Source organism: Eumetopias jubatus, unplaced genomic scaffold (genome assembly GCF_037043125.1).
Source record: "Eumetopias jubatus isolate StellerSeaLion01/CBP00866 unplaced genomic scaffold, mEumJub1_p1.0 scaffold_4, whole genome shotgun sequence".
Lineage (NCBI taxonomy): Eukaryota > Metazoa > Chordata > Mammalia > Carnivora > Otariidae > Eumetopias > Eumetopias jubatus.
In genome coordinates, this window is record NW_028274810.1 from 144,333,252 (window position 1) to 144,357,682 (window position 24,431).

The window sequence follows — 24,431 nt, forward strand, 5'->3', positions numbered from 1 at the left end:
CAGAGAGGTGCTATGTGTAATTCACCAATTCCTTAAGTCCTACAGGTACCTGAAACTTAACAACCTCATACTAAATTCATCTTATTTTGTTCCAAACCTGTCCTCTGTGCTTCCTCAACCCCTGCCCCATGCACTTGATTCTTCTAACTGAACATGTTGAGTCCAGGTTCTTCTCCAGCCCCACTGGCTTCCAGAGTCATGCAGTAGCTTCCTAAGTGGTCTTGCAACCACCCTCACCTCTTTTCCTTCTGTTCTCCATTCTGCCACCAGAGTGATCTTTCTAAAATTAAAACGCTCTGCAATGCCTAGAGGATCAACTTCAGACTCTTAAATGCAACCAAAATTCTCCATGACTTGGCTTCTTCCCCTTCTCAAGAATTTTCTTTGCCCTTTCCTCAAATAAACCTGAGTTTCTAAGTATAACAAACTATTTACAGTTTCCCCAACTGTCCCAACTTTCCTGCTTTTGCACATTTTGAGATTGAAATCACCTGTTGTCTGACTTTTAAGTTGCCATTTGTCCCTCAAAATCCACCTCGAGTCATGGTCTTTGTTTTTTTTATTATGTTAATCACCATACATTACATCATTAGTTTCTGATGTAGGGTTCCATGATTTCTTGTTTGAGTATAACACCCAGTGCTCCATGCAGAACGTGCCCTCTTTAATACCCATCACCAGGCTAACCCATTCCCCCACCCCCTCCCCTCTAGAACCCTCAGTTTGTTTCTCAGAGTCCATAGTCTCTCATGGTTCGTCTCCCTCTCCGATTCCCCCCTTCATTCTTCCCCTCCTGCTATCTTCTTCTTCTTTTTCTTTTTTTAACATATAATGTATTATTTGTTTCAGAGGTACAGGTCTGTGATTCATCAGTCTTACACAATTCACAACGCTCACCATAGCACATACCCTCCCCAATGTCTATCACCCAGCCACCCCATCCCTCCCACCCCCCACCACTCCAGCAACCCTCAGTTTGTTTCCTGAGATTAAGAATTCCTCATATCAGTGAGGTCATATGATACATGTCTTTCTCTGATTAAGTCATGATCTTTATAAAGTTAATTCTACCCCTTCTTTGAATTCCTTAGGGTTAGTTGATCCTCTTTCCTTTGTACTACTACTACTGCCCCCCTCTTAGAGTGATTGTGAGCCCCTTAAGGCCATAACTGTGCTGTACTCATCTTTGTATTCCCAGTAGCTAGCCTAGTGATTGGCAGAACTTAATTGTTAGTGAGTTTTATTTTGGATATATTTCATTTTGGATGACTAAAGGGCATCCAGACGGAGAAATAAATGTCCAGTTGGAGGAGAGTGGTAGTAGCTGCTATTATTGGCTTAAAAGTAATGGGTGAGGTTCTGCCCAAGAATTATGTAAGAACATAATGGCAAAGTTTAAAAAAAAAAGTGCTGAGGTAGGACGTCTCATTTAGGGAAAAGGCAGAGAAAAAGAAGCCAGAAAAAGGAGACTAGGAGGAAGCCGCCCAGAGCAGAAGGGTGGAGCCTGGCATAGAATAGGTGTCCGGTGAATAATATAAAACATCCTGTCTAGCAGAATCAAGCATAATCCCGTGTAGAGACACTGTAACCAAGTTAGTCATACCTTTCAGACCTCATCCTGTGTATAACTATACTACCAAAAGGCGTCATTCAGTTTGTAACCCACTTTCTATACCTATCTCAGGAAACATTCTCAAGTGACAACTCACCTGCATTATTTTTAATGGCATCCCACAGTAGGACCTAGTGGCCTTTCTACATAATGCTCCCCAAGGTGAGAATGGGGAGAGGCAGAGCCCATGAAGTTAGGAAGCCCGGCTGAGCTTTGGGTCGGGGTGGAAGAGTGGGAAAGGGAGGACGAGACCGCCTCCGGGGGAAGCCGGGACCCCGGCCTGCGGGTCGCCGGGCGGCCGGCGGGGGCGCCACGGAGGCGGAGGAAGGGGCGGCGCGGGGCGGGGCGGGGCGGCGCGGGGCGGGGCGAGCGCGTAGCGGTTACTCAAGGCGGGCAGTTCAAACCGAAGGAGGGAAACGCGGCGGTCCCACGCGAACCTGGCGTGGGTGTTGCCATAGCCCGGCATCCCTGGGGGCGAGGCGGTGGCTCCTGCCCGGCGCTCCCAGCGGCGGCTGCCTGACTCCCTTCCCGCCTGGCCCCGCGGCCCGGTCGTTGCGGGCGCGCCTCGCTCTCCAGGTGGGCGGGAGTGGGGGGCCCAAGTGTGTGCCGGCTAGCGGGCCTCCCGGCGTCCCCGGGCCCGGCGCCCACTTTGCTTTCCAGGTGCTGGGACTAGAGAGGCGCCCCGAAGCCGATCTCTTGCCCCCTCGCTCCGCTCCAGGTGACGCCCACCCACCCTCCGCCTTTCGGTGGCGTTCTGGGCCCTGGGCCCTGGCGGCGGAGCCGAGGCGACCCCCGTCCCCCCGCCAGCTTGGCCTTGGGAAGGTCCAGGAGGGACGAACGGGGCCAAAAGACGCCCTGGTGAGACCGTTAACCAGCCACCCGCTGACAGCACCTTGGGGGATTAAATGACCGCGCTGTGGCTTGTTACACTGCATTTTCAGAAAAACCCGAATTTGGGAAGGTTCCTCAGTTCCCAGACTCGCTGGAGAGAACAAGGATATTGAAATTACCATTATCTGGAGAGCTGAAAGAAATTCAAAATGGTTTAGGCCTTTTCATATGTTAGGAATAATCCCTGAAGCGTGTACTTTATGTACCTTGCCAATCTTAGCAGTCATCATGCTGCTGCAGGTTTCAATTGTCCAAACTAGAGTTTTTAATCGGTAATACTTTGGCATGAGTTTTGAAGGCAAAGAAAGATTTTCTTGTTTGGAAGCTCACATAACTGACATCTAAGATCTCAAGATTTACTGATGGTAAGATTTTCCACTTTAACAAATGAAAGTTTGGTTTTAATATAGTTAAGTAGTATTTCATTCTCTAACTTAACAAGTGTTTTTAAACTGAATTATGGTTGACATACAATATTATATTAGTTTCAGGTGTACAACATTAGTGATTCTACATTTTTATACATTATGAAATGATCACATTGATAGGTCTAGTTATCTGTCACTATAAAAATTTACTACAATATTATTCATTGCATTCCCTATGGTATATATTACCTTCCCATGGCTTATTTATTTTATAACTGGAAGTTTGTACCTCTAATTCTTTTCATTTACTTTGACTACGCTTTACCCCCATCCCCTCTGGCAACTTCAGATTTGTTCTCTGTATCTATGAGTCTGTTCCTGTTTTGTTTGTTCATTTGTTTTGTTTCTTAGATTCCACAATAAGTGAAATCATATGGTATTTGTTTTTGTCTGGCTTATTTCACTTAGCATAATACCCTATGAGTCCATCCATGTTGTCACAAATGACAAGATTTCATTCTTTTTTATGGCAGAGTAATATTTCATTGTATATATGTACCTCATTTTATCAGTTCATCTATCAATGGACACTTAGGTTGCTTCCATATCTTGGCTATTGTAAATAATACTGCAATGAACACAGAGGTGTACATGTATCTTTTCAAATTAGTGTTTTCATTTTCTTTGGGTAAATACCCAGAAGTGGAATTGCTGGATCATATGATGGTTCTATTTTTGATTTTTTGAGGAACCTCCATACCGTTTCCACAGCGGCTACACCAATTTGCATTCCCATCAGCAGTGTGTGAAGGTTCCCTTTTCTCCACACCCTTGCCAATTTTTTTCTTTTTTGAGAGCACATAGAGATGTGTTCTCAACACTCAGGAGCCTCGTTTTAAAAAATGAGTATCAAGGAGGCTCGTTTGATTAATTAGTGAACTGTTGAATCAGTAAAATTAAGTAAGTCAATGGACATTTCAAAATTTTGCATTAGTCTTTTTAAATGATTTAAAAATTAAGTTTTGAAGAACCAAATTTTGTTTGAGACCAACGCCTTGGGATAGTAGAAAGATGGACATGATGACAGCAGAGAAAGCACAGTGGAGGCAACTTCAGATCGGTAGATGAACAGAAAAAAAATTAGTGTTTTGTTTATATGTTTATGTTTATATCAAGTGGCCTATGGGTGATAGGGGTAGAGGATATCTGCATCCTGGGTTTTGTTTCTAACAATTTGCCGGTTTCCCAAATTCTAGCATGGTGAGACACCTAGTGGTAAGGTAGAATAGTTACATTTGCTCTAAAATTTTAGAAGGATTTGTTGACCTAATTTTAACTTATATTTATAGAATGATTCTCAGAGAGGGGAAAATATTCATGGGTGCAGGTATAATTTGGAAGCTCATTATATGTCATTAACTTAATATTTTGAAAACAAAATTGTTTTAAAGTATAATACAAGTTATAGAAAGCAAAGTTTGATTATCTTGGCTGGTAAGCATGTACAGAAGATAGCAGTCATTCTTATGATCTGTGGGGATCTAGATCAGAAGAGAACATGTATGAGATTTACCAGAATTGAATATAGGTTTAAAAGGTTGAAAAACACTTAGATATTTTGCCCAGTGGTAATCTTCCCATGATCATTTTAGCATAAAGAAACTTTTGTTTTGTGGTTGGAGTAGCAATTTGTTGTTGTTGTTGTTTTTAAAAACTCATTCACTTAGGTACTTAACTAGTATAACCTAGGCATAAATATATTACTTTACCATTATAGTCAACTAAAATATATTTCCCCAGGATCTTTTAATAGAGAAAAATCATGTATTTGGTCTGGAGAAAACTTTGAAAAATGACAGTTTTCTTAGTGTTCTTTGAATATTCTGGAGAAATATCAGAAACTATGGTAGTTTTCTCCCCTTCACACTCTTTGAGTTAAGATTTGAGTTTCTAAAAAGAAGGAATGTGATAATACTGTTAAGAAAATGTTAAGGGGTAAAGTATTTCCTAGTGTTATTCCTTACAAATATAATTACTGAGTAACTCAATAAGTAATTACAAGTAATTTACTTGACTTCTGTTCTTGTAATTTCAAGAATATTATAAAGGGTGAGTTTCCCACAAATAGTTGTCTGTTATCTGTGAATTCAAGCCTGCAACTGGACCTGATATCTCAAAATATTTAGAAAATGAGACAAGAATGACATGCCGGGTTTGTAATGGGCCTCTATCTGTGGGGTGCTGGTTCATTTGGGTTAGCTCAAGAAGAATGTATTAGTAATTAACAATCAGCCAAGGAGTCTTTGCAAAGTCATGAGTCTGAGAACTCAGACCTTGAAAATGGTCATGGGGACTGGATTTCTGTGGCAGGCCTATGTCACAAAGATGAATAACATTATCCTGGCATTGCTTAGCCAAGTTGCTGTTAAATCTAGTGGTAGCACCCATGTGACACATTTCCAAAAACATGTTTAAAAATTGGCATATAGTTTTTTAAGCAGCTTTACTTATATACCAGAACTTTGAAGGGAAATATCCAACTGACTAGATATAGGCCAGTACGAATAAGCTAGAATATTAAAACTATAACTCTGTACTTCAGTGCTGTTAAAATCGTAAGGTAATAAAATCTAAAAATGATGCTGCCAGATTTTTTCCTCAAGTGTAGTTCAAGAAAATATTTATGCATGGTGCTTAGGACTATGCTTAACCAAGTAGTCTGTGAATATGTATTGGTTGTTTTGTTTTGGTTTTTATGATGTTAAAAGTTGGGTTAAGTAATGTACACATGAGTATATATTAGAGTAGATTTGTTTTTTTAAGGTAACTTTTCTTATTGCCATAACATTTTCTATTTTCCCTATTCACATATTTTTGGATAAGCTGCTAGGCTACTCATTTCAAAGGAAGAATAAAATCTGTTTTCACTCTGTAGAAACATTGTGAAGATGTCAGAGAGACGTTCAAGCCAAGCTTGCAGTGGAGCAGAAAATGAGGTGGACTCTCCTACTGTCAACTTCAAATCCTCCAGATTCAGAGATTTCTGTTCCACATCTTCATTTCAAGATAGTGGCTACAATGAGTTGTTACAACCTTGCAACTTTGGTAGTGCAGATAAAGAATTTTTTGGAAAGAAAGAAAAAGGCCCAACATTAATCCATGAACATCCTGAAACTTCAAATCTGGGCTTAACTCATCCTTTAGAATCTCCAACTCAAAAAAAGAGATTTGTCTTTTCTAGGAAGGAAAATGATAAAACTCCAGAACTTTGTGAAACCCCTAAAGTCAGTGGAAAAAAATTTTTACTGCGTAGAAGGTTGGACATATCTTTCTCTCTCCTAAAGGGGTACTGTGAATCACAAAACAGTTCTCTAGAAAGTAGTATAAACCAAGTCCTCAACTTAGAAAAAAATAATCCAAGCTGTGCTGCAAGTTTTCCAAGGCAAACCAATTTTAGTCCTTTAGTTACTAGTACTTTGAAAACAGAAGAAACAACTTCCAGCAGTCAAAAATTGAGACTTAATTTTTCTCAACAGAAGACTTCCACAGTTGATGATTCCAAAGATGACTGTAGCCTATTTGAAGTTGAATGTATATCTCCGATTCAGGGCAATAGTTTTAAAGACTCTATCACATATGACCTTAGTGATAGCAGTCTGTTTGTTAATGATGAGAATACATATCCCAAACTTCTGGGCTCTTCTGCTAGTCAAACATCTTGTGGAACAAATGAGAATTTATGTGTGACTCCAATAAGTAATCTTGTAGCAAACATTAAATTTAATGCAAGTCAAAGGCTCTCTCCTTCAGCTGAAGTGAGGGGCAATATTTCAACACCTGAAGACAGTGGTTTTAACTCACTTTGTTTGGATAAATCAGAAGATTCCCTCTCTGACCAGGAGGGTTCTTTTCGAGAACTTTGGAAACATAAGGGAACTGTCAAAGTGGGGGACACCATTAAAAAGTCAGGGCATCTTCGGAGGCTGAGAAGATTGTCCACCCTTCAGGAACAAAGCTCACAGTCTGAGACAGAAAGGGACTCTGACTTGGAAGCAACACCAGCAACTGCTTCAGACACGTCGGAGAATCAGCTGAGCAGTGACAATGAGATTTTAAGCTTTAAGAATTTATCAAAGACCCCAGCCTTGCAGTTAGTGCATGAGCTCTTTATGAGAAACAAAAGAAAAAGATTCCAGCAAAATGGTGCACATGAATTCTTAGAAGAGAAGGATGGGGGGCAAATAGCTGTACTACAGTGTGTACTTGCAGGACTGATTGGCAAGAAAATGGGTATAGAAAAACTGGACATCTTAACGGAATTAAAATATAGAAATTTAAAACATATTCTTGCTATGGTTTTCGATTCCTTGACTGCAGAAAGCCTATGCAGGTAAGAATTTTTTTCTGAAGTAAAACTTCCTTCTTACCACTTTTTTTTTTTAAGTTGGAAAGCTTTTCTGTGAGTTGAGTAGTTGTCCTGTTTTTTATTCATTTTGTTTTATTATCTCTATCTTTAGTTGTCTTACACTTTATCAAAGGTGGTTTAGTGAGCTTCCTAATAGAGTTCCTTCTGTTTAAAATCCTGTTTTAGGGGTGCCTGGGTGGCTCAGTCAGTTGGGGGTCCCACTCTTGGTTTTGGCTGGAGTCAGGTTGTGGGGTGGAGCCCTGCCTTGCGCTTGGCTCTTGGTGGGGCGTCTGCTTGGGGGTTATCTCCCTCTGCCCCTCCCCCCAACCTCTCTCTCTCTCTCCCTCTCTTTAAAATAAATAAATAAATCTTAAAAAAAATAAAATCCTGTTTTGGAAGTATCAGTATAGTCTTCTGGATAAAGTTCATGTCACTGTCATTTGGGAAGAGAGTTTCTAAACGTTGAACTTTAAATTTTCAAGATGGCAAACTATCTTCTGCAAAAGTTATTTACTGATTTAATAGTTCACATCCTATTGTCAGATTGCAAATTGTATTAAAGTTATGACACTTGGTCAGAAACAATGTAAAGTATTATGGTGACTAAGAAATGACAGCATACAAAGGATACCATTTAGTTATTTAATCTAAATTCTAGAATCCAAAATAATGGTTAGCTTTCATTTTAGGGCTTAGTTTCTCTAGAAACCAAGGGAATAGGGATTAGTTCATTTTCATTGCTAACAGGGCAGTGGAAGGTAATTACTTTTGGGAATTTCTTTTTTTTTTTTTTAAGGATTTTCTTTATTTATTCATGAGAGACAGAGGGAGAGAGAGAGAGAGAAGCAGAGGGAGAAGCAGGCTCCCAAGGAGCAGGGAGCCCGATGCAGGACTCGATCCCAGGACCCCGGGATCATGACCTGAGCCGAAGGCAGATGCTTAACCATCTGAGCCACCCAGGCGCCCTACTTTTGGGAATTTCAAGGAATTAGAAACTGAAGTATTTGTGTTAACAGAGATTTCAGTATATTGGATGCTGCTACATAATTAAAGAGAAACAGACATTTAGGAGTACTGAAGGAAGGAATGAGGGTTATAAAGACTAACGTGAGACTGTGTTCATACTGGCAATTTTGGGGAGTTGCAGGACTATCAGAAGACAAGATCTTTGGGAATGCCATGACCAGGAAGGAGGGAAGCCTGTAGAACAAGACTTCTGCAAGGTGACGGTTGACGGAGGACATGCAGGAGAGTTTGTGAATTTGTTTTTTGATAGAGATATGTCAAGAGTTTGGTTCATAGAATCCTTGCTGTTTTTATGGCCACTGCTTCTATCAAAGCCCTTCTTCACCTTTCCTCCACAAATTAATTGTAGGCTACTGTAGAGAATTGTAGAATTTCATAGCTGGAAGTCTTCTGAGACATCTAGTTTAATCACATATTTTGCAGATGAGGAAACTGTGTTCCAAAGAAGTTAAGTACCTGCCAACAGTCATTCAAGGAGATAGGAATGTATCTAGGTCTTTAACTGAGCCCTCTGATTTTTTTTTCTTTTTTTTTTTTAAGAAAGGGAGAGGGGGAGGCAGGGGCAGAAGCAGAGAGAGAATCTTCAGCCGACTCCACACTGGGCGTGGAGCCCAGTGCCAGGCTTGATCCCATGACCCTGAGATCATGACCTGAGCTGAAATCAAGAGTCAGACGCTTAACTAACTGAGCCACCCAGGTGCCCTGAGCCCTCTGATTTCCAATCCAATACTGCCTCACAAACTCATATTAAGATTTAAGGCCTTTCTAAATAAACTTGACTGGGAATGTACGTGGTGTAACACAAGTAGGATAATAAACAGATCAGTGTACCTGTATGTATGTGCCTTTAAAAAAAGTTTGAATGAGATAAATTATTTGTTTAAAAAATCAAGGAGATGGCTGAAATATAGGAAGTTTATTTTTATATGCTGTAGTATTTGGATAGAGACCAATTAAAAACTTGGGTGATATTTTTGGTTGCTCACTTGTGGGAGCAGTTGATATTCGGTCATATTTTTGTAGTTACCACTTTTCCGCACCCCTCCAAATGTATAGTATTTGTACTGCAGAATGCATGTATAATGTTAGCAGTGTTTATTGGTAATGTGAGAGATTACGGTCAGTTGAAATAACTGTGGCAAATAACCAATTGCATAGTTCATTTCTTCCCCATTTAGAGGTGACTTTCTGCCTTTTCCTCTCCATCAATCTGATATAAGACACATTTATTGGCTTAGGGAGAGGCAAGACAATTGAAGTGGCCATGGTAACTGAAGGACAGTGTTACCCCCATAACAGCAAGCGAACTTTTTTGAATTGTCTGATCTTATTCCCTTTGAGTGATTTGAGTTAGAGTAATAAAAAAGACCAGAATAACAGCTGAGAGATTATCTTTTCTTTCATAATTAGTATAGCCAAGGTTATTGATAAATAGGCAGCCACTGGATATAAATTGAGGGTTTTTTTTTTTTTTTTGGTTACTTCATTCTCATCAACTTTGGTTTCTAAAATAGGAACTTTCTAGTGCTACCCATCATAATGATTGTTATTTGGCACTTAGTACATCCAATGAATTATTGATAGTTCTTCTGTTTGGGGGGGGGATGGGTTAGCCTGGTGATGGGTATAAAAGAGGGCACATATTGGGGCGCCTGGGTGGCTCAGTTGGTTAAGCGGCTGCCTTCGGCTCAGGTCATGATCCTGGGGTCCTCGGATCGAGCCCCGCATTGGGCTCCTCGGATCGAGCCCCGCATTGGGCTCCCTGCTCGGCAGAGAACCTGCTTCTCCCTCTCCCTCTGCCTGCCACTCTGCCTACTTGTGCTCTCTCTCTCTCTCTCTGTCAAATAAATAAATAAAATCTTAAGAAAAAAAAGAGGGCACATATTGAATGGAGCACTGGGTGTTATACGCAAACAATGAATCATGGAACACTACATCAAAAACTAATGATGTAATGTATGGTGGTTAACATAACATAATAAAAAATGTCTAATAAAAATGATAGCTTTGTTAAGTACTTTCATAGGAGGAATAGATAAACACCTCTTGTGCTGTATGGATGATAATCATTTTCTACATGTTGTGTTCCAAATTTTTGTCTCACATTTGAAGTTAAATCCTCTTAATCAGTCTCCCAGTGGACTCATATTGGCTTTATATGAAACTATGTTTTTCCCTTAACTATTTTTAAGATAATAACCTGTCAATATAATGCTGGCATATACTTAATATTTTAATGACAATTCTCTCATATGGTGAAACAGTATGGAACAACAATGTAGATCAAGTCATATTTTTAATGTAAATTTTTAGGTTTAAATTTACTGTCCAAATCTTTAAAACAAGTTTTTCTTATTAATTGTTGTATGCAAAAATGGAATAATTTTGTGGAACATATACAATATAAAGACCAATCATTTTGTTGCAGTGTTTGGAAAGTGAGCAGAAATTGGCGAGAAATTATTGTTCAAGATAAAAAAGCAAATCGGAGGAGGAAATGTTATATCTCACAACTGAAAGCAGATTCTGAGGTAATGTATATAATACTTTTCTCAAATGGATTTGTAAAATAATCTCATATTGCTGGACAACCCAATTTGGTTTTCCTGCTATCTTTTAACCCTTTTCATTTAGCAAACATTCACACATGAATGTTTTACTTCTCTCAAACTCCATTTCCTTCCAGTCCATAAGTGGAGTAGACTACCTAGCATCAGGAGCGTCTTGTAGGGTTTTGTTGTTTAGGTGTGTGTGCTGTTAGCAGGGTTTGAATACCAGTGCTATGCTGGATCCTATTCATAATTAGATATCCTTAAAGCATTTTCTATCTTGTCTTTTGAGTGGATATTATGTGCCAATTGCTCAGATTACAATGGTGAACCTTTCTGAAATGGTCCCTGCTCTCTTGGAACTCATGCCCCATGACTTGAGATATTAGTCAACAGGGGATTATAATACAGGTGTGTTAGAGGAAGCCCAGAGTTTGTTCTATTAGATCATTTAAAAGGAGTATTTGACACTGGAGAATCAAGAGAAGGCTTTTCAGAAACAGTGCAACTCCGCTGAGACCCGATGGATGAGGAGTGAGTGGCTAGCCAGGTGAAGACAGGGAGGAGTGTTTCAACAGAGAGGATAGCATAGAGGGAGGCCTGCAAATGAGTGAGTGTGGCAGAGTAGTACTGGGGAAGCATCATGAGCTTGTATTTTCTTGAAGATTTGGGAACCAGCTTTGAATTGACAGGAAAAGTCCTGCAGAAGCTGATTTATTCTTCCTAGTGACACTACTTTGTGTACTAGGCATCTGATGACTCTGGCCCTGTATTGTATATGCAGCTTTTAGACCTTTCTTAGCCATTAAATACCAAAAGAAACCACGAGAGTTCACTCTCTTATCCTTGTTCTAGTAAAAAGTCTTTAATAACATAAGTAAATTTCTAATTTGACAAAATATAATAATTGAGGTGATACATGGTGTAAACAAATATAAATACGTAGATACAGATTGGTGGGTTTCTCATTACAATGAAATATTAGGGACTGCACTTAACTAAAATGTTGACTTTCTATTTTACTTTGAAGAACAGTGTTACCTTCTCGCCTACGATATTGCCTTACAACTTGCTCACAGCTCCTGGCTACTTACTGCTGCAGCTTCTGGGCCTGGGAGCTTATACTAGAGAAAATATTTGCCTTCTTAACTTCGTATTTTTTAGAGTGCTGCTCTATGTGCTAAGGACTAAATTTTTTTAGGGCGCCTGGGTGGCTCAGTCGGTTAAGTGTCTGCCTTCGGCTCAGGTCATGGTTCCAGGGTCCTGGGATCGAGTCCTGCATGGGGCTCCCTGCTCGTTGGGGAGCCTGCTTGCCCCTTTCCCTCTGCCTGCCGCTCCCCCTGCCTGTGCTCTCTCTCTCTCTCTCTCTCTGACAAACAAATAAATAAAACAGCAGAGAGGGAGGCTGAAGCAGACTCCCCACTGAGCAGGGAGCCAGACTCAGGACTGGATCCCAGGACCCTGAGATCATGACCCGAGCGGAAGGCAGATGCTTAACTGACTGAGCCGCCCAGGTGCCCCCCAAAAAAACAATTTTTAAGCAAGCATCTATTAATATTAAACTATCACCTCCAGGTACATGTACAAAGAAAGAAACATGGTTGTGTTTGGCAACACTTCAGGTAATTCCAGATAAAATATTCATATCCGGGCCACCACTTTTTTTTTCCAACTTTATTTCTTAAAGGACTATACGTTTTTCCTTACTTTAACTTTTTTCTTATTTTGGTTTGCTTTTTAAATTTTTTTTTCATAGTAAAACAAGTACATGGTTTAAAAAGTCAAACTGGACTATGAGGCTTATAACAAAACACATTCTCTTACCTGTCTCTTCCTACTCTTGATTCTTGTCCCAAGTTAATCACTTTCAACTCTTCAGTTGTTCCTTTTGAGATTTACCTCCATGTTTCTAAATAGCATGGCTTTCCTCCTATTTCTTGGCTTTTATCTTTGAAGAGTTTGTTCTCTAACTTCTCACCATTCCTACCACTACCTGCCCGCCCGCCCCTCTCTCTGAACTACCACTACCTCCCCACCCGCCCCTCGCCCCTCTCTCTGAACTACCACTACCTCCCCGCCCGCCCGTCTCTGAACTCCTTTCTCCTTTTCTCCTCACTAATGTAACCACACCACCATTTGGGAGTGAATCAGAAACAAGTGCTGACATTATTAAGACTGTATTGAGATTATGAGTTTGTTGACTGCTGAAACATGCAGTACACTATGATTACACCTTTTTTCCTATATAACTTTTTTTTCCAGAGTTAATAATTGCCCAGTTTCTTTCTTTTGTTTTGCTTAGTGTTTCTCTGTACAGATCCCCGATTCATCTCCTATTATCCACCAGAACTGGAAATCTCCTCTGTGTAAGTCCAGACAAATCAGGTATTCTTCCTGTTCCTTCTTTTCCCTAGAGACATCCTTCCTGGTGCACTTTGCCCTCCTATTCTGATATGGACTGGTTACTTTCCACATGAACTCTCCTAATGTATATCATTAACCCAAACAGAAACATTGTAAGACAGAGTTGTTTGATAGTTTTCCTCATACTTGTGTAATGTCTCTGAAAGCTCCTTATGTATAGAAGTTAGAAGGCAAACAGCAGCTACGTGTAATAGGATCTCAATTTCATCTATTTGCTTTGCAACCATGAGAATGAATGTTAGAATCGGGATACGGCTTTTCCATCGAATTTCTTAATTTACTGTATTCCTCACTGTTTTTTATAATTATGGAAATGAACAACCACATGGTGACTCCACTCTCACATTTAAGTATTTTCTGGTAACATGATGTGACTGTGTTTGAAAAATTTTGGCCTTCGTGAACATGTGCCTTGGTTGACTTCTTTGCCTCCTATTGCTCAGAGATGGAAGCACACATTTTAAACTCTACAAGGCCTGGGATTAGACTGTTTTATTCACTTGACACCTTTAGGAGTTCTATAAATATTTGTTAAATAAATGAAGGTTTATTCTGTGGCTGAAATGTGTTTCAACAGTGTATCTCTATTCATTTTGTTTGTTCATACACAATCACCGTGTTTACCAATTGCATCGAATCCATCAAAATTTTGGTGTGCTCTTTTATCGTGTGCGTGTGTCCTAGGCTGCAAATTATTTATACAAATGTACTATAAAGAAATGTACTGAGTCCTTGAAAAAGTTCAGTTGTATTCATTCTAATTTTGGCAAACCAATGTTCATCCATTACATTTATGCATATGTTGTTAAACTGTTAATCATGGAATTTTCCATGACCAGCTAATCTTATTTCCTATACTTACCCTACTATAATTTCTCTTATTTTCTCTCTCCTCACTTTTAGGAGCCAATTGTGGCAAAGGGAAACTCTCAAGGGAGAGGAAGCACAGTTTTAGTTAGACACATGAGGAAATTCACTCTCAGTACATTTTATTTTGATAATTGGTTAAGAAGGCCAATTTGTTAAAAAACAAAAACAAAAACCCAATTTTTTCCCGTTATCAACCTCAGCAAAATAGAGAGCTTATTGAAAATATTTCTTGGCTGAATATTTAAGTAATGTGGAAATCCAGTTCAGAGAAGAGATACCTTTTTTTCTCCTTTTAAAATACCTAAGCATGTTTATTACAATGTAAGTATAAAAATGACTCCAGTATTTACATGTATTGTAAAAACTAGCCAAACCAATTGGATTTCATGGTCTAACCAGTACCATTATTCTTCTGACATGTGGCTAAGGTAAGAAATCTTCAAAGAATTCCATGATATCCCATAGCAAACTTTACAAAGATTCACCTCTTCTTAAACCTTGACTTAAAAGAGGGGTTGGCAAACTCCAGTCTGTGGGCCAAATCCTGTCCATCACTTCTGTTTTTAAAGTAAGTTGCATTGGAACACAGCCTTGCTGTTTCATTTACGTATCTCTACAGCTGCTTTTGGTAAAATGGCAGTTGAGTAGCTGTGACTATCTGGCCTGCAAAACGTTAAATATATACCGTCTGGCCCTTTTCAGGAAGAGTTTTCCAACCCATACCTTAAGCAGAAAAAGAACCCATCGTGTAAGCTTAAAGCTAACACTTCTTGTTTTAATTTCGTTCATTTATATTTCTTTGACATTTAAGTGTTAGCTGAGAGAAAATTTTTTGTCTAGAAGGGAAAGTTTAGGGGGAAAATTCTAATGGAATTTAGTGTGAAATCACTTTCAATATTTAAATACATGTGCATCAGAAAACTGTTCCGGAACTTTTGACATTACAGTACTGACCCCTCTTATCTTTTACGGCAGGGGGCTATATTAAATGTTGAGGATGCTGCCACTCGGCTCCATCTTTTAAATCGATCAGCTTTAAGATCTGTACAAGCTCAGGCTAGGATACCAGGTTTTCAGAAAGGAGAAGTTTCAACATTTTCTCCTTGGGGAGAAGTTTTGACACCTACAGCAAGCTCTTCTGTTACTCCCTTAAGTAGTAAACAAGATGAATATGTTAAGGTGAGTATTTCTCATAAGTTATTAGAAATAAATATTTAGAGTTTGAAATAAAGTGATTCTTTGTGTGAAACTGGAAGATTCAGTGTATATGCTTTCACTGCAGGTTGCCAAAACACTATTTATTGATGAAGCATTAAAACCTTGCCCCAGGTGCCAATCCCCTGCTAAGTACCAGCCGTATAAGAAAAGGGGACTGTGCAGCAGTACAGCCTGTGGTTTTGACTTTTGTGTGTTATGTTTGTGTGCTTATCATGGGTCTGAAGAATGTAGTAGAGGAGCAGCAAAGCCGAGAAATAGGAAAGATGCTCTTCCAGGAAGTGCCCAGAGTAAGCGGAATTTAAAACGCCTTTGAGGAGACTCTCAAATAAAAGAAGCATTCCCCCTAAACAGCGTTTTGTCTGACTTAAAATTATGAATATTTTGAAAGCATGCAACATTTCCCATTAATGACAGATGGTGATTTATTTCCTATTTTGTATATATCATAATCTATGTCTGTATTCTTTAAAGTGATGAGTTTGAAAAAATTTTATTTTACTGTGTCACATTTTCCCATTTTAATAAGTGTTTTTAAATAAAGAGTTTTTAATGTTGTCATATATATGTATTTAACTGTTTCATGTAACCTTTGAAAATTGTGCATTTCATCACTTTGTGTTGAAATGTTCTTCGATCACTTTTTAAAAATAGTTTTCCAAGTAATATTACAAATTTTGAACTTGAGACAGATGGCGTTATAGATTTGGAAAATGAGTATTTGACTGAAATGAAATATAAATAAAATGTTTTCAGAAGTTCTATTGAATTTACTCTATAATTTCAATCTTGTAATTTAGTGAGTGTCATATGTGAGCACACTTCTGGTTAAATAAAATTTACTTAATATTGATTACTAAGAAGACATAAAAACTAAGTTGTTAGACATATGTTGTTAATTCACAATGAGAGTCTCAGTCAGTTAATAAACCCTTGTAAGTCCTGCATTTCATTTAAGCGTTTTTTAAAATTCCAGAACTATAATCGCAGATTCCATTTGTTTAATCTAGCTTGGGTATCACTATTGTGATAAATTTGCACGAGTTAGAAAAGATTGTTGTTGGTTTTTCTTTTCTCAACAGTTAGTTTTACATTGGGTTTCTTAAATAAGAAAATTTACTGAATTGTTTATAATGTACCTCTTTCCAAAAATGGTTGGAGGTAGCATGTTCCATTTATAGAACAGCAGCAAGAAAGAGGTAAGTTCTATTGTTGAACAAATTACTAAGACCAGGGGAAAATTTGAAGATGGTTTCATATTTTATTTGTTTGTCTTTAGGTAACTGTTGTGGGTATATGTCTGTGTACACACTATACACACAGATTTTTAAAATGTAGTTCTTACACAGTATTTTAATAAGACAGTCTTAAAGTGTGAATTACGTATAGATATATCTGGTTTTTTTAATTATTAAAAAGATTTTATTGGGGTGCCTGGGTGGCTCAGTCGTTAAGTGTCTGCCTTCATCTCAGGTCATAGTCCCAGGGTCCTGGGATTAAGTCCCACATCGGGCTCCCTGCTCTGCGGGAAGCCTGCTTCTCCCTCTCCCACTCCCCCTGCTTGTGTTCCTGCTCTTGCTGTCTCTCTCTCTGTCAAGTAAATACAATCTTTTTTTTTTTAAAGATTATTTATTTTAGAGAGTCAGGGACAGGTGAGTGGGGCTAGGCGCAGAGGGAGAGGGATAAGCAGACTCTGTGTGGAGCTCGATATGGGGCTCCATCCTACCACCCTGAGATCATGACCTGAACTGAAATCAAGGGTCGGACACTCAACCAACTGAGCCAGCCAGGCGCCCCTAGATATAAATATATTTGGAAAAATCTGCCCTAAATTTTAATTTGTTGTTTAACTCACTAAAAATTTTAGCTGCTAAATATTACATTTTATCTATATCTTTTCTAATTCCACAAAGAATTTTTGGAGGCTAAATATAAATATAAGTAAATTGTCAGTTGTCTTTAATAATTTACCCAGTCTATACATTTTATATCAAATTTTCTGATTCAGTTGATTCTAATCAAGTTTAATTCTCAGTGTCTACTTAATTTCCTGAGGTATCTTCCACATCAGGGTCAATATACTTATTAATATTTTTAATAAACATTGTTAATTGAAGTTTCTTTGCATTTAGAAAACTTATTCCCAGTCTTGATTCTTTTAATTTATGAAGACAAGTCTTTGATATAGTTTGACTACCTGTCTTGACCTCTCTTTCTGGAGCTTAGATCAAATCATATCCTCTTCTGTCATATGAATATTTTTGCTATTTTATGCTCTTGACTTCTGCCTGGCCTAAATGCCGTTCTAGAAGTGACTTCTTAAGTTGTAAAAATCACAGATCCAGTTTCATGGTATGTTTTTTAAAAATGAAATGCAAGATTTTTTATTTTATATAATTTAAAATGTTTATTTCCCAATATCCTATGGATTTTTATTATTCTATTACAGAAAATGAAAAAGGAAGGATAAGCATTTCTTTTGCCTCCTTATACTTGAAATTGTCAGTATTACAATGTGAGAATCTGGAATCCTATCTCCTGTCCATTAGGAAGCACTTTGCATCTGTCTTATGTGGTACAGTCACACTGCCTTCTCCGTGTGATCACCTTTGTGGTCTTGTAGCAACTCAGTCCATTCGAATGTAATATTTTATCTTACTCTACTGTTGAAAATGTAGATTTTACCACGTTTTGTTTTAGAAATCAATAATCTCCATGTATTCTTGTCTACCGCAGGTACTGTTAACAATGGAGTTTCAAATTTTTTATATTTCTGGTTTTGATTGGGATTTGAGTACCATGATCAAGTAGTTATGAGTAAAATAGTATAAGGACTCAGTACCACATATTTTAATGATTTCATAATAAAAATTCTGAAGAAAGATCAGAGTAGGAATTTGAAAGATAAGCTTTTTACTGGTAAGCTTTATATTTGTGATGGGGTTAAGAGGTAGGTTAACTAGAAGAAAATCATACAGTTTCCAGAATAACTTTATTAAACAAAGGCTTTAGCTATCCAGAAAATAATCAGCATTCTCCAAATTATTGTAAATGACTACGTATTGTAGTAGCAGCTGTATGCTCCGGTAGCGTCCTGTGCTTCCCCTGTCACAGCACTTAGTTTACTTTATTCAAATTGTTTGTTAATTTTCTTTCCCCATGAGCCTATCAGCTCTGTGAAGACCTGGACCATATCATGTTTGATTTAAATGCTGTTGCATCCCTAGCACCTTGCCCAGTGCCAGGCAACTAGAAGGTGCTCAATAAGTATTTATTGAATGAGTCGATTTTTAAGTACTGCTAGTATTTTTATCAAGTAAACGCTTACAACTCTATCCTGTGATGTTAATTTCATAATATTTGATCTTAGTGATTAATGCTTCATGACAGAAAAATGTGAGATCTAAATGATTTCTTAAATTGCTTCACACATGTAATCAGTGGATTTGTTTGGCTTACTCCTTCTTTTAGCTACTGTTCTTACAGTTTGTGAAAGTGTAATGGAAAGAGCTCTAGACTAGGAGTCAAAAACCCGGAGTGGGTATTCTAAACTACTTGCCAGCTATGCCCTTATGCAGGTAGCTTATTGATTCTGAGCCTATTTCTTCTGTCTATAAATGAGAGAAATTAAGAGAGTTGATCCCTGTTGAAACTCTAAGTGTTACACTAATCTGTATGGCTATGTGTTTGGCTAAATATGAATAGAATAAAACAAAATACCATTTGTGGGGAGAGAATATATGATCTTGATATCATTAGCATTATGCTCAATGAAACTATAAAACCAGCCTCTAACTTGCTTGTAAAAAATGTCTGCTTGAAAAAAAATTCATCTAATCATAAATTGAGTGTTTACTATGGATAGACAGTGTCCTAAGTCCCTTACGTGTGTTAAACTCATTTATTCCTCACATTGACTCTATAAGGCAATTGTTATCTTATTCCTTTTACATATCAGGAAGCCAAGAATTGGGTTAAATCATCTAAGATCACTTAGCCAACAAGTGCGGGAGCCAAGATTCTACCAGAGGTAGCCTGCCACTTGTCCATGACAAAACTCTGCAGAATCCCTGTTGATAAATTCAATATGCATATAATTACCATGTCTTAAATGGAAGATTGTTTTGCCATTAAAGGAAAATCTATTGGTATGTCAGGAAAAAAAATTCTAACTTAAAACAGTTCTGCCGTAAAGTAGTTCCTTAGCTCCGTAGTTCCTCACAACTTTATAATTTGAAAAACTAAATGAATTGCATGAATATACTATTATCTGAGAGCTCAGTTCCAGAAAAAGACTTAGCTCCAGTCCCAAGGTCTTTGTAATCTAAAGACACAAGTCATGAAAATAAGTATTAACACATTCCAGTCATTACTGCCTTCTTACAGATTTTGATTATTGAGTGAAAGTAATAAGAACAAATTTAGCAGTTATTGATAGGTCTACTCTGCATTTCCAAGAAGATTCCAATGCAAGAGGGATGATTAAATTTGGCACTTTCTTTTTGTATTTTTTCCCACTTCTTAATAAGGACATAAGGGAAAGAAGGAGTGTTAAATCTGGGGAAAATCAACACTTTACCTTCTACTGATTTAGGATAAGAATCTACCTTTCCCCACTGTGGTCTGCCCCCTTGACAGCCTTGTTAGCTAATGGGCAGGAATATTTTTTTCTTTTTGACTTCCACTTGTCTCCAGGAAAGACAGGAATTTCCTATTTTTCATTCCCTAGTTTGGAAAATAAATGGTCAGAAACTTGTGATAAGTGATATAAAGAGAAACAACACTTTAAAAGTTACCTGATTATTTTATACTAGCATTTCTATGGGCACAAATATGGACGTTTACAATTATTCCAGTTATTTAAATACTTAATAATGTCTTAAGGATTTGTTAGCAATAATTTAAGGGTAGAAGTGCTATTGAGAAAACAGTTTTGATACTTACCTAGCACAGTGTAAAGCTAAGTTTTTCCATTACCTTTGCTTAATTTATGATTCACAGAGCAAAATTGTCATAAATTTATGACAAAAATTTACTGAACATTTTCAACATTTGGTCTCTTATGTTTCTAGTTTGAATTAAATTATTCATATGGCCTTATTTTAAGTTATGTGCCTTAGGAATAATGTAACATGTACAGAAAGTACTTAAAATGTCTTAAAGGATGGCAGTAACCCATTACTGTTTCTGTGCAAAAGGTAAATATTTCAAAGCTCACACTAAATATTCCACAAGGGGGCACCAAAGACTCATTTATGGGGATTTTGGCCCTCCTTCAAAAAAAGCTAATTTAACTTTTATATATTTGACGCTGATGTACTGTGACATTGCCAAGTAGGGGAAATGTTCCTTGGCTTAATTTTAAAAATGCATACAGAATAAATTTAGGTAATAGTTATTGCTCAGAGTTGCTAATTAAATATTTTAGCTGGCTTGCAAGATTGCTCCGTTTCTGGGATGACTTTTAACAGAACACCTTGTTGGCGGCTGGGTCTGTGCCTTGGCCATCTGTATTTACTTGCCCAGCAGCTCTGCCCTCCTGGCTCCCTCATCATGGACAGTGGAGCCAGAGGAGTGGGAGGAGCATAGAATCATGGAGGTGAGTTCTGGTTTTGAACGGTGGTAGCGTGCTACCATCATTTCCTTCTGGCATTCTCATTTCTGCAGAAGGGTGGTGCTTGCTTGGTTCAGATCCTAATCACAGCCTGCCTAGATTCTGTAAATGCTTCGTAACAGGTCTCTTTCCTTTTACTTTCTCCCCATCTAAATCTGTCCTAAATAGCCATTGCCAGGTTATTTGTACTAAAATGTGGCTCCAATTATATTGCTTCCTATTAAAAATGTAGCTGAATTTAGTATCTCCTAATGGTCCTAACTTTCTAGCAATCTCTCTCAGCATTCCACTCTGTACACTTGTTTCAGCCAAACTTACTACTCCCTAAATTTCCCCTCTGCTTTTTCCCTCTTCCCCTCTCTCTTGCCATACTAAATCCCATCAAACCCAGCTAATCCTTAGTTTCTTTCCATGAATCATCTTTGACGATCTCTCCAACAAGATGAAATTTTTACCTTCTTTGAATCTAGTGTTTATTTATACCTTTCTTGTGCTGTCTCTGGCCTGTCTTATTTGTATTAAATTCTTGTAATCTTAAAAAAAATACAAATAAAAATAAATTTTTGTAGTCTTCCACCATTAGCAAGTTCCTTAAGAGCAGAACTGTTTTATTCACCTCTCTACCTCCTTTAGCAGAATGTTTTATACATGATAGATGATAGAGCAAATATTAACTGAATTGTTGAATTAATGATTGTCACATGATATGATAAGGAACCATGTGATAATGATATGCTGAATGAGAATTAAAATATGTATGTATGTATAAGTGTATATACACGTTAGTTGTTTAGGGGCAGACGATATTGCCTTTAGAGCTGAAATATGCATCACTTTAGAATTAAGTGGTAAAAAAATACACATGCAGAAAGTTAAGAACATAACATTAAAAAAATTTTTTTTAAAGATTTTATTTATTTATTTGAGAGGGAGGGAAAGAGAGCACAAACAGAGGGAGAGGGAGAAGCAGGCTTCCTGCAGAGCAGGGAGCCTGATGTGGGGCTTGATCCCAGGACCCTGGGATCATGACCTGAGCCGAAGGCAGACACTTAACAACTGCCCCAACATTTAAATTTTTATGTGCTAGGGCAGCAAAGATATTTTTGGGTTGGTATTCAAAAGAAGGAAATATATATTCAAGACATTGCCCTTATATTAAATAAAGGAAGAAAAATAATTTTCCTTTTTTTTCCAGCTTGAGATATAATTGACAATAGAGCATTGTGGATGTTTAAGGTGTACAACGTTAATTTGATACACTTCCTTTATTGCACAGTGATCACCACCATAGTATTATCTAACACCTCCATCCCATCACATAATTACCATTTTTTCCTGTGATGAGAACATTTAAGATCCACTCTCTTAGCAACGTTCGAGTACAGTTGACCCTTTAACAATATGGGCTTAAACTGGGTGGGTCCACTTATGCGTAGATTTTTTTTTTTTTTGATACAGTAGACTATTGTCAATATATTTATTTCTTATGATTTTCTTAATATTTTCTTTTCCCTAGCTTGCTTTATTGTAAGAATGCAGTATGTAATACATATAACATACAAAATATGTGTCATTTGACTGTTGATATTATCGGTAGGGCTTCTGGTCAACAGTAGGCTATTAGTAGTTCCGTTTTGGGGAAGTCAAAAGATATGCGTGGATTTTCAATTGTGCAGAGGGCGTTGGTGCCCCGAACCCCCACATTAAGGTTCAACTATATTCTCTATTTGTAAAAACTACAACATCCTAGAGCAATATTAGGGTTTTAAAACTTTAACTAGGGAAGGGTTAAAAATGGAATTATCTCATCAGTTTGTGCAAGAAGCAAAGTAATGTAATGGAATATATTGACAATTATAATAAATCTAAACCAGCAGGTCCAGATGGTAGTTATCTTGGATAAGTTAAGAAATTGCCTAATGAATGTATTAAACTAATTATATTCCTTCTTCAAAAAATCATGAACTGTTAAGAAACAGAAAAAAATGCTGTTTTCTAGTTAAATGTGATAGGAATGTGTGTAGTTATCTAATATAGATATGTAATTTCATAAAAAGGAAAGATAATGATTATCAAAAAGAGAATGGAAATAAACAACATATAAATTTTGTGATTTGTGTTTCTGATCTTGCCACAACGGCAGTTACTTTCGGGACTGCAGTGGGGGTTGGTATAATACGTTATTAGATGTTGAGTTGCCATCCAGCTCCTAGGAAAAACATTATACTGCACTCTTCTGTCAGTCTGGTTCATTTGTGTGTAAAAATTTTTAAAAAATGGTTTAATTATATGGAAATAAATGAAAACAACCCAGAGAAGAACAAGCAAAGGGTATTTATTCAGAGCTTGCAATAGCAAGGGAGTCAGACACCATCATATGCATTTGGTAGAGACTCAAGGCAGGCAAGAGAGGGGGAAAGCTGTATAGTGCAAAAAGGGGAAGACTTCAGGTGTGCTCTGATTGGAGGTTGTTGGCATGGGGGAGCAGGAAGCGGGCTAACTATAATCTACAGGGCATCCTATGTGATTGGTTTGGGAAGCTTATTTGGCTTTCTCTGGTTGGTCCTTAATTGGAAATAGGGACAAAAATTAGGGAAACTGGCAGTTACTGACCTGAGCCGAAGGCAGACACTTAACGACTGCCCCAACATTTAAATTTGACTATTCTGGGTCTATTGCCATAGAGGTTTTGGTTTGGTTTCCAAGACTGGTTGCTGCAGAGATTTGAGTCAGAGTTCTATTGGCATATAGGGTCTGGCCATTGTCCATTTGTATATTCAGACTCTCAGCCGTATAAAAAAATCTCATTACCGCTAAAAATTAAAATCACAATGATATAAATTTCAGCCTTTGGTGCTATTCCTGTTCACATTCAGAAAAGTTTAGAACTAGGCTTAAGTGGGACCCTACCACATTAAACTCAAGAAAGGACTAGTACTTCTAAATCATTAAACACGTAGGATGCCTGAAATTTTGCTTGTGATTGTCGAGATACACACACACACACACATACACACACACACACACGCACTAGCACATCTCTCCAGCAGTACTTGGGAGAATCATTGAATAAATCCTTGCAGCTTTGCCTCCTGAGCAGGCTATCGAGTAGCCCTAGTGCAAATAAATCTTTGCAATTTAGGTCAGCCCTCGAAACATTTGGTTTAGGGCTCATATCTGAAACCTAATCAATTTTTTTTTTTTTTGTCCACAGCAGCTTAACATGATATCACTTCTGTCCCATGGTTATGTTGGCTTCTTGTCAACAGTTTTAGATATTTTGCAGGGAGATTGAGATGCTCTCCAGAGTTCCCCAAATTGAACTACAGGTGTACTACAAAGTCTGTTTCTAAGTAAGGCCATCTCAAGCACATCCTTCAAATTTGCTACCAATATGTCCAGAATCAGAGTAAACAGAAACTTAATTCCACTTATGTAGATATAATTCCCATTATAA

At 37.9% G+C, this 24,431-nt stretch overlaps 1 protein-coding gene across 1 annotated transcript; it reads left to right on the top strand.

Annotated features, from left to right (window-relative positions):
* Positions 1–5,816: 5,816 nt before the first annotated feature.
* FBXO43 (F-box protein 43) lies at positions 5,817–15,709 on the top strand. The gene is made up of 4 exons (XM_028111259.2): positions 5,817–7,261; positions 10,731–10,833; positions 15,121–15,324; positions 15,428–15,709. Exons 1-4 carry the CDS (start codon positions 5,820–5,822, stop codon positions 15,674–15,676), a joined length of 1,998 nt encoding a protein of 665 aa, XP_027967060.2. The 5' UTR covers positions 5,817–5,819; the 3' UTR covers positions 15,677–15,709.
* The last annotated feature ends 8,722 nt before the right edge of the window (positions 15,710–24,431 follow it).

What these genes read in the sequence shown, in the direction of transcription:
- FBXO43 (XM_028111259.2), top strand. Translation starts at nt 5,820, where the DNA reads ATGTCAGAGAGACGTTCAAGCCAAGCTTGCAGTGGAGCAGAAAATGAG. An exon ending in AACTGAAAGCAGATTCTGAG is followed by an intron (nt 10,834 to 15,120) that starts GTAATGTATATA and finishes CTTTTACGGCAG; the next exon opens with GGGGCTATATTAAATGTTGA. An exon ending in AACAAGATGAATATGTTAAG is followed by an intron (nt 15,325 to 15,427) that starts GTGAGTATTTCT and finishes CTTTCACTGCAG; the next exon opens with GTTGCCAAAACACTATTTAT.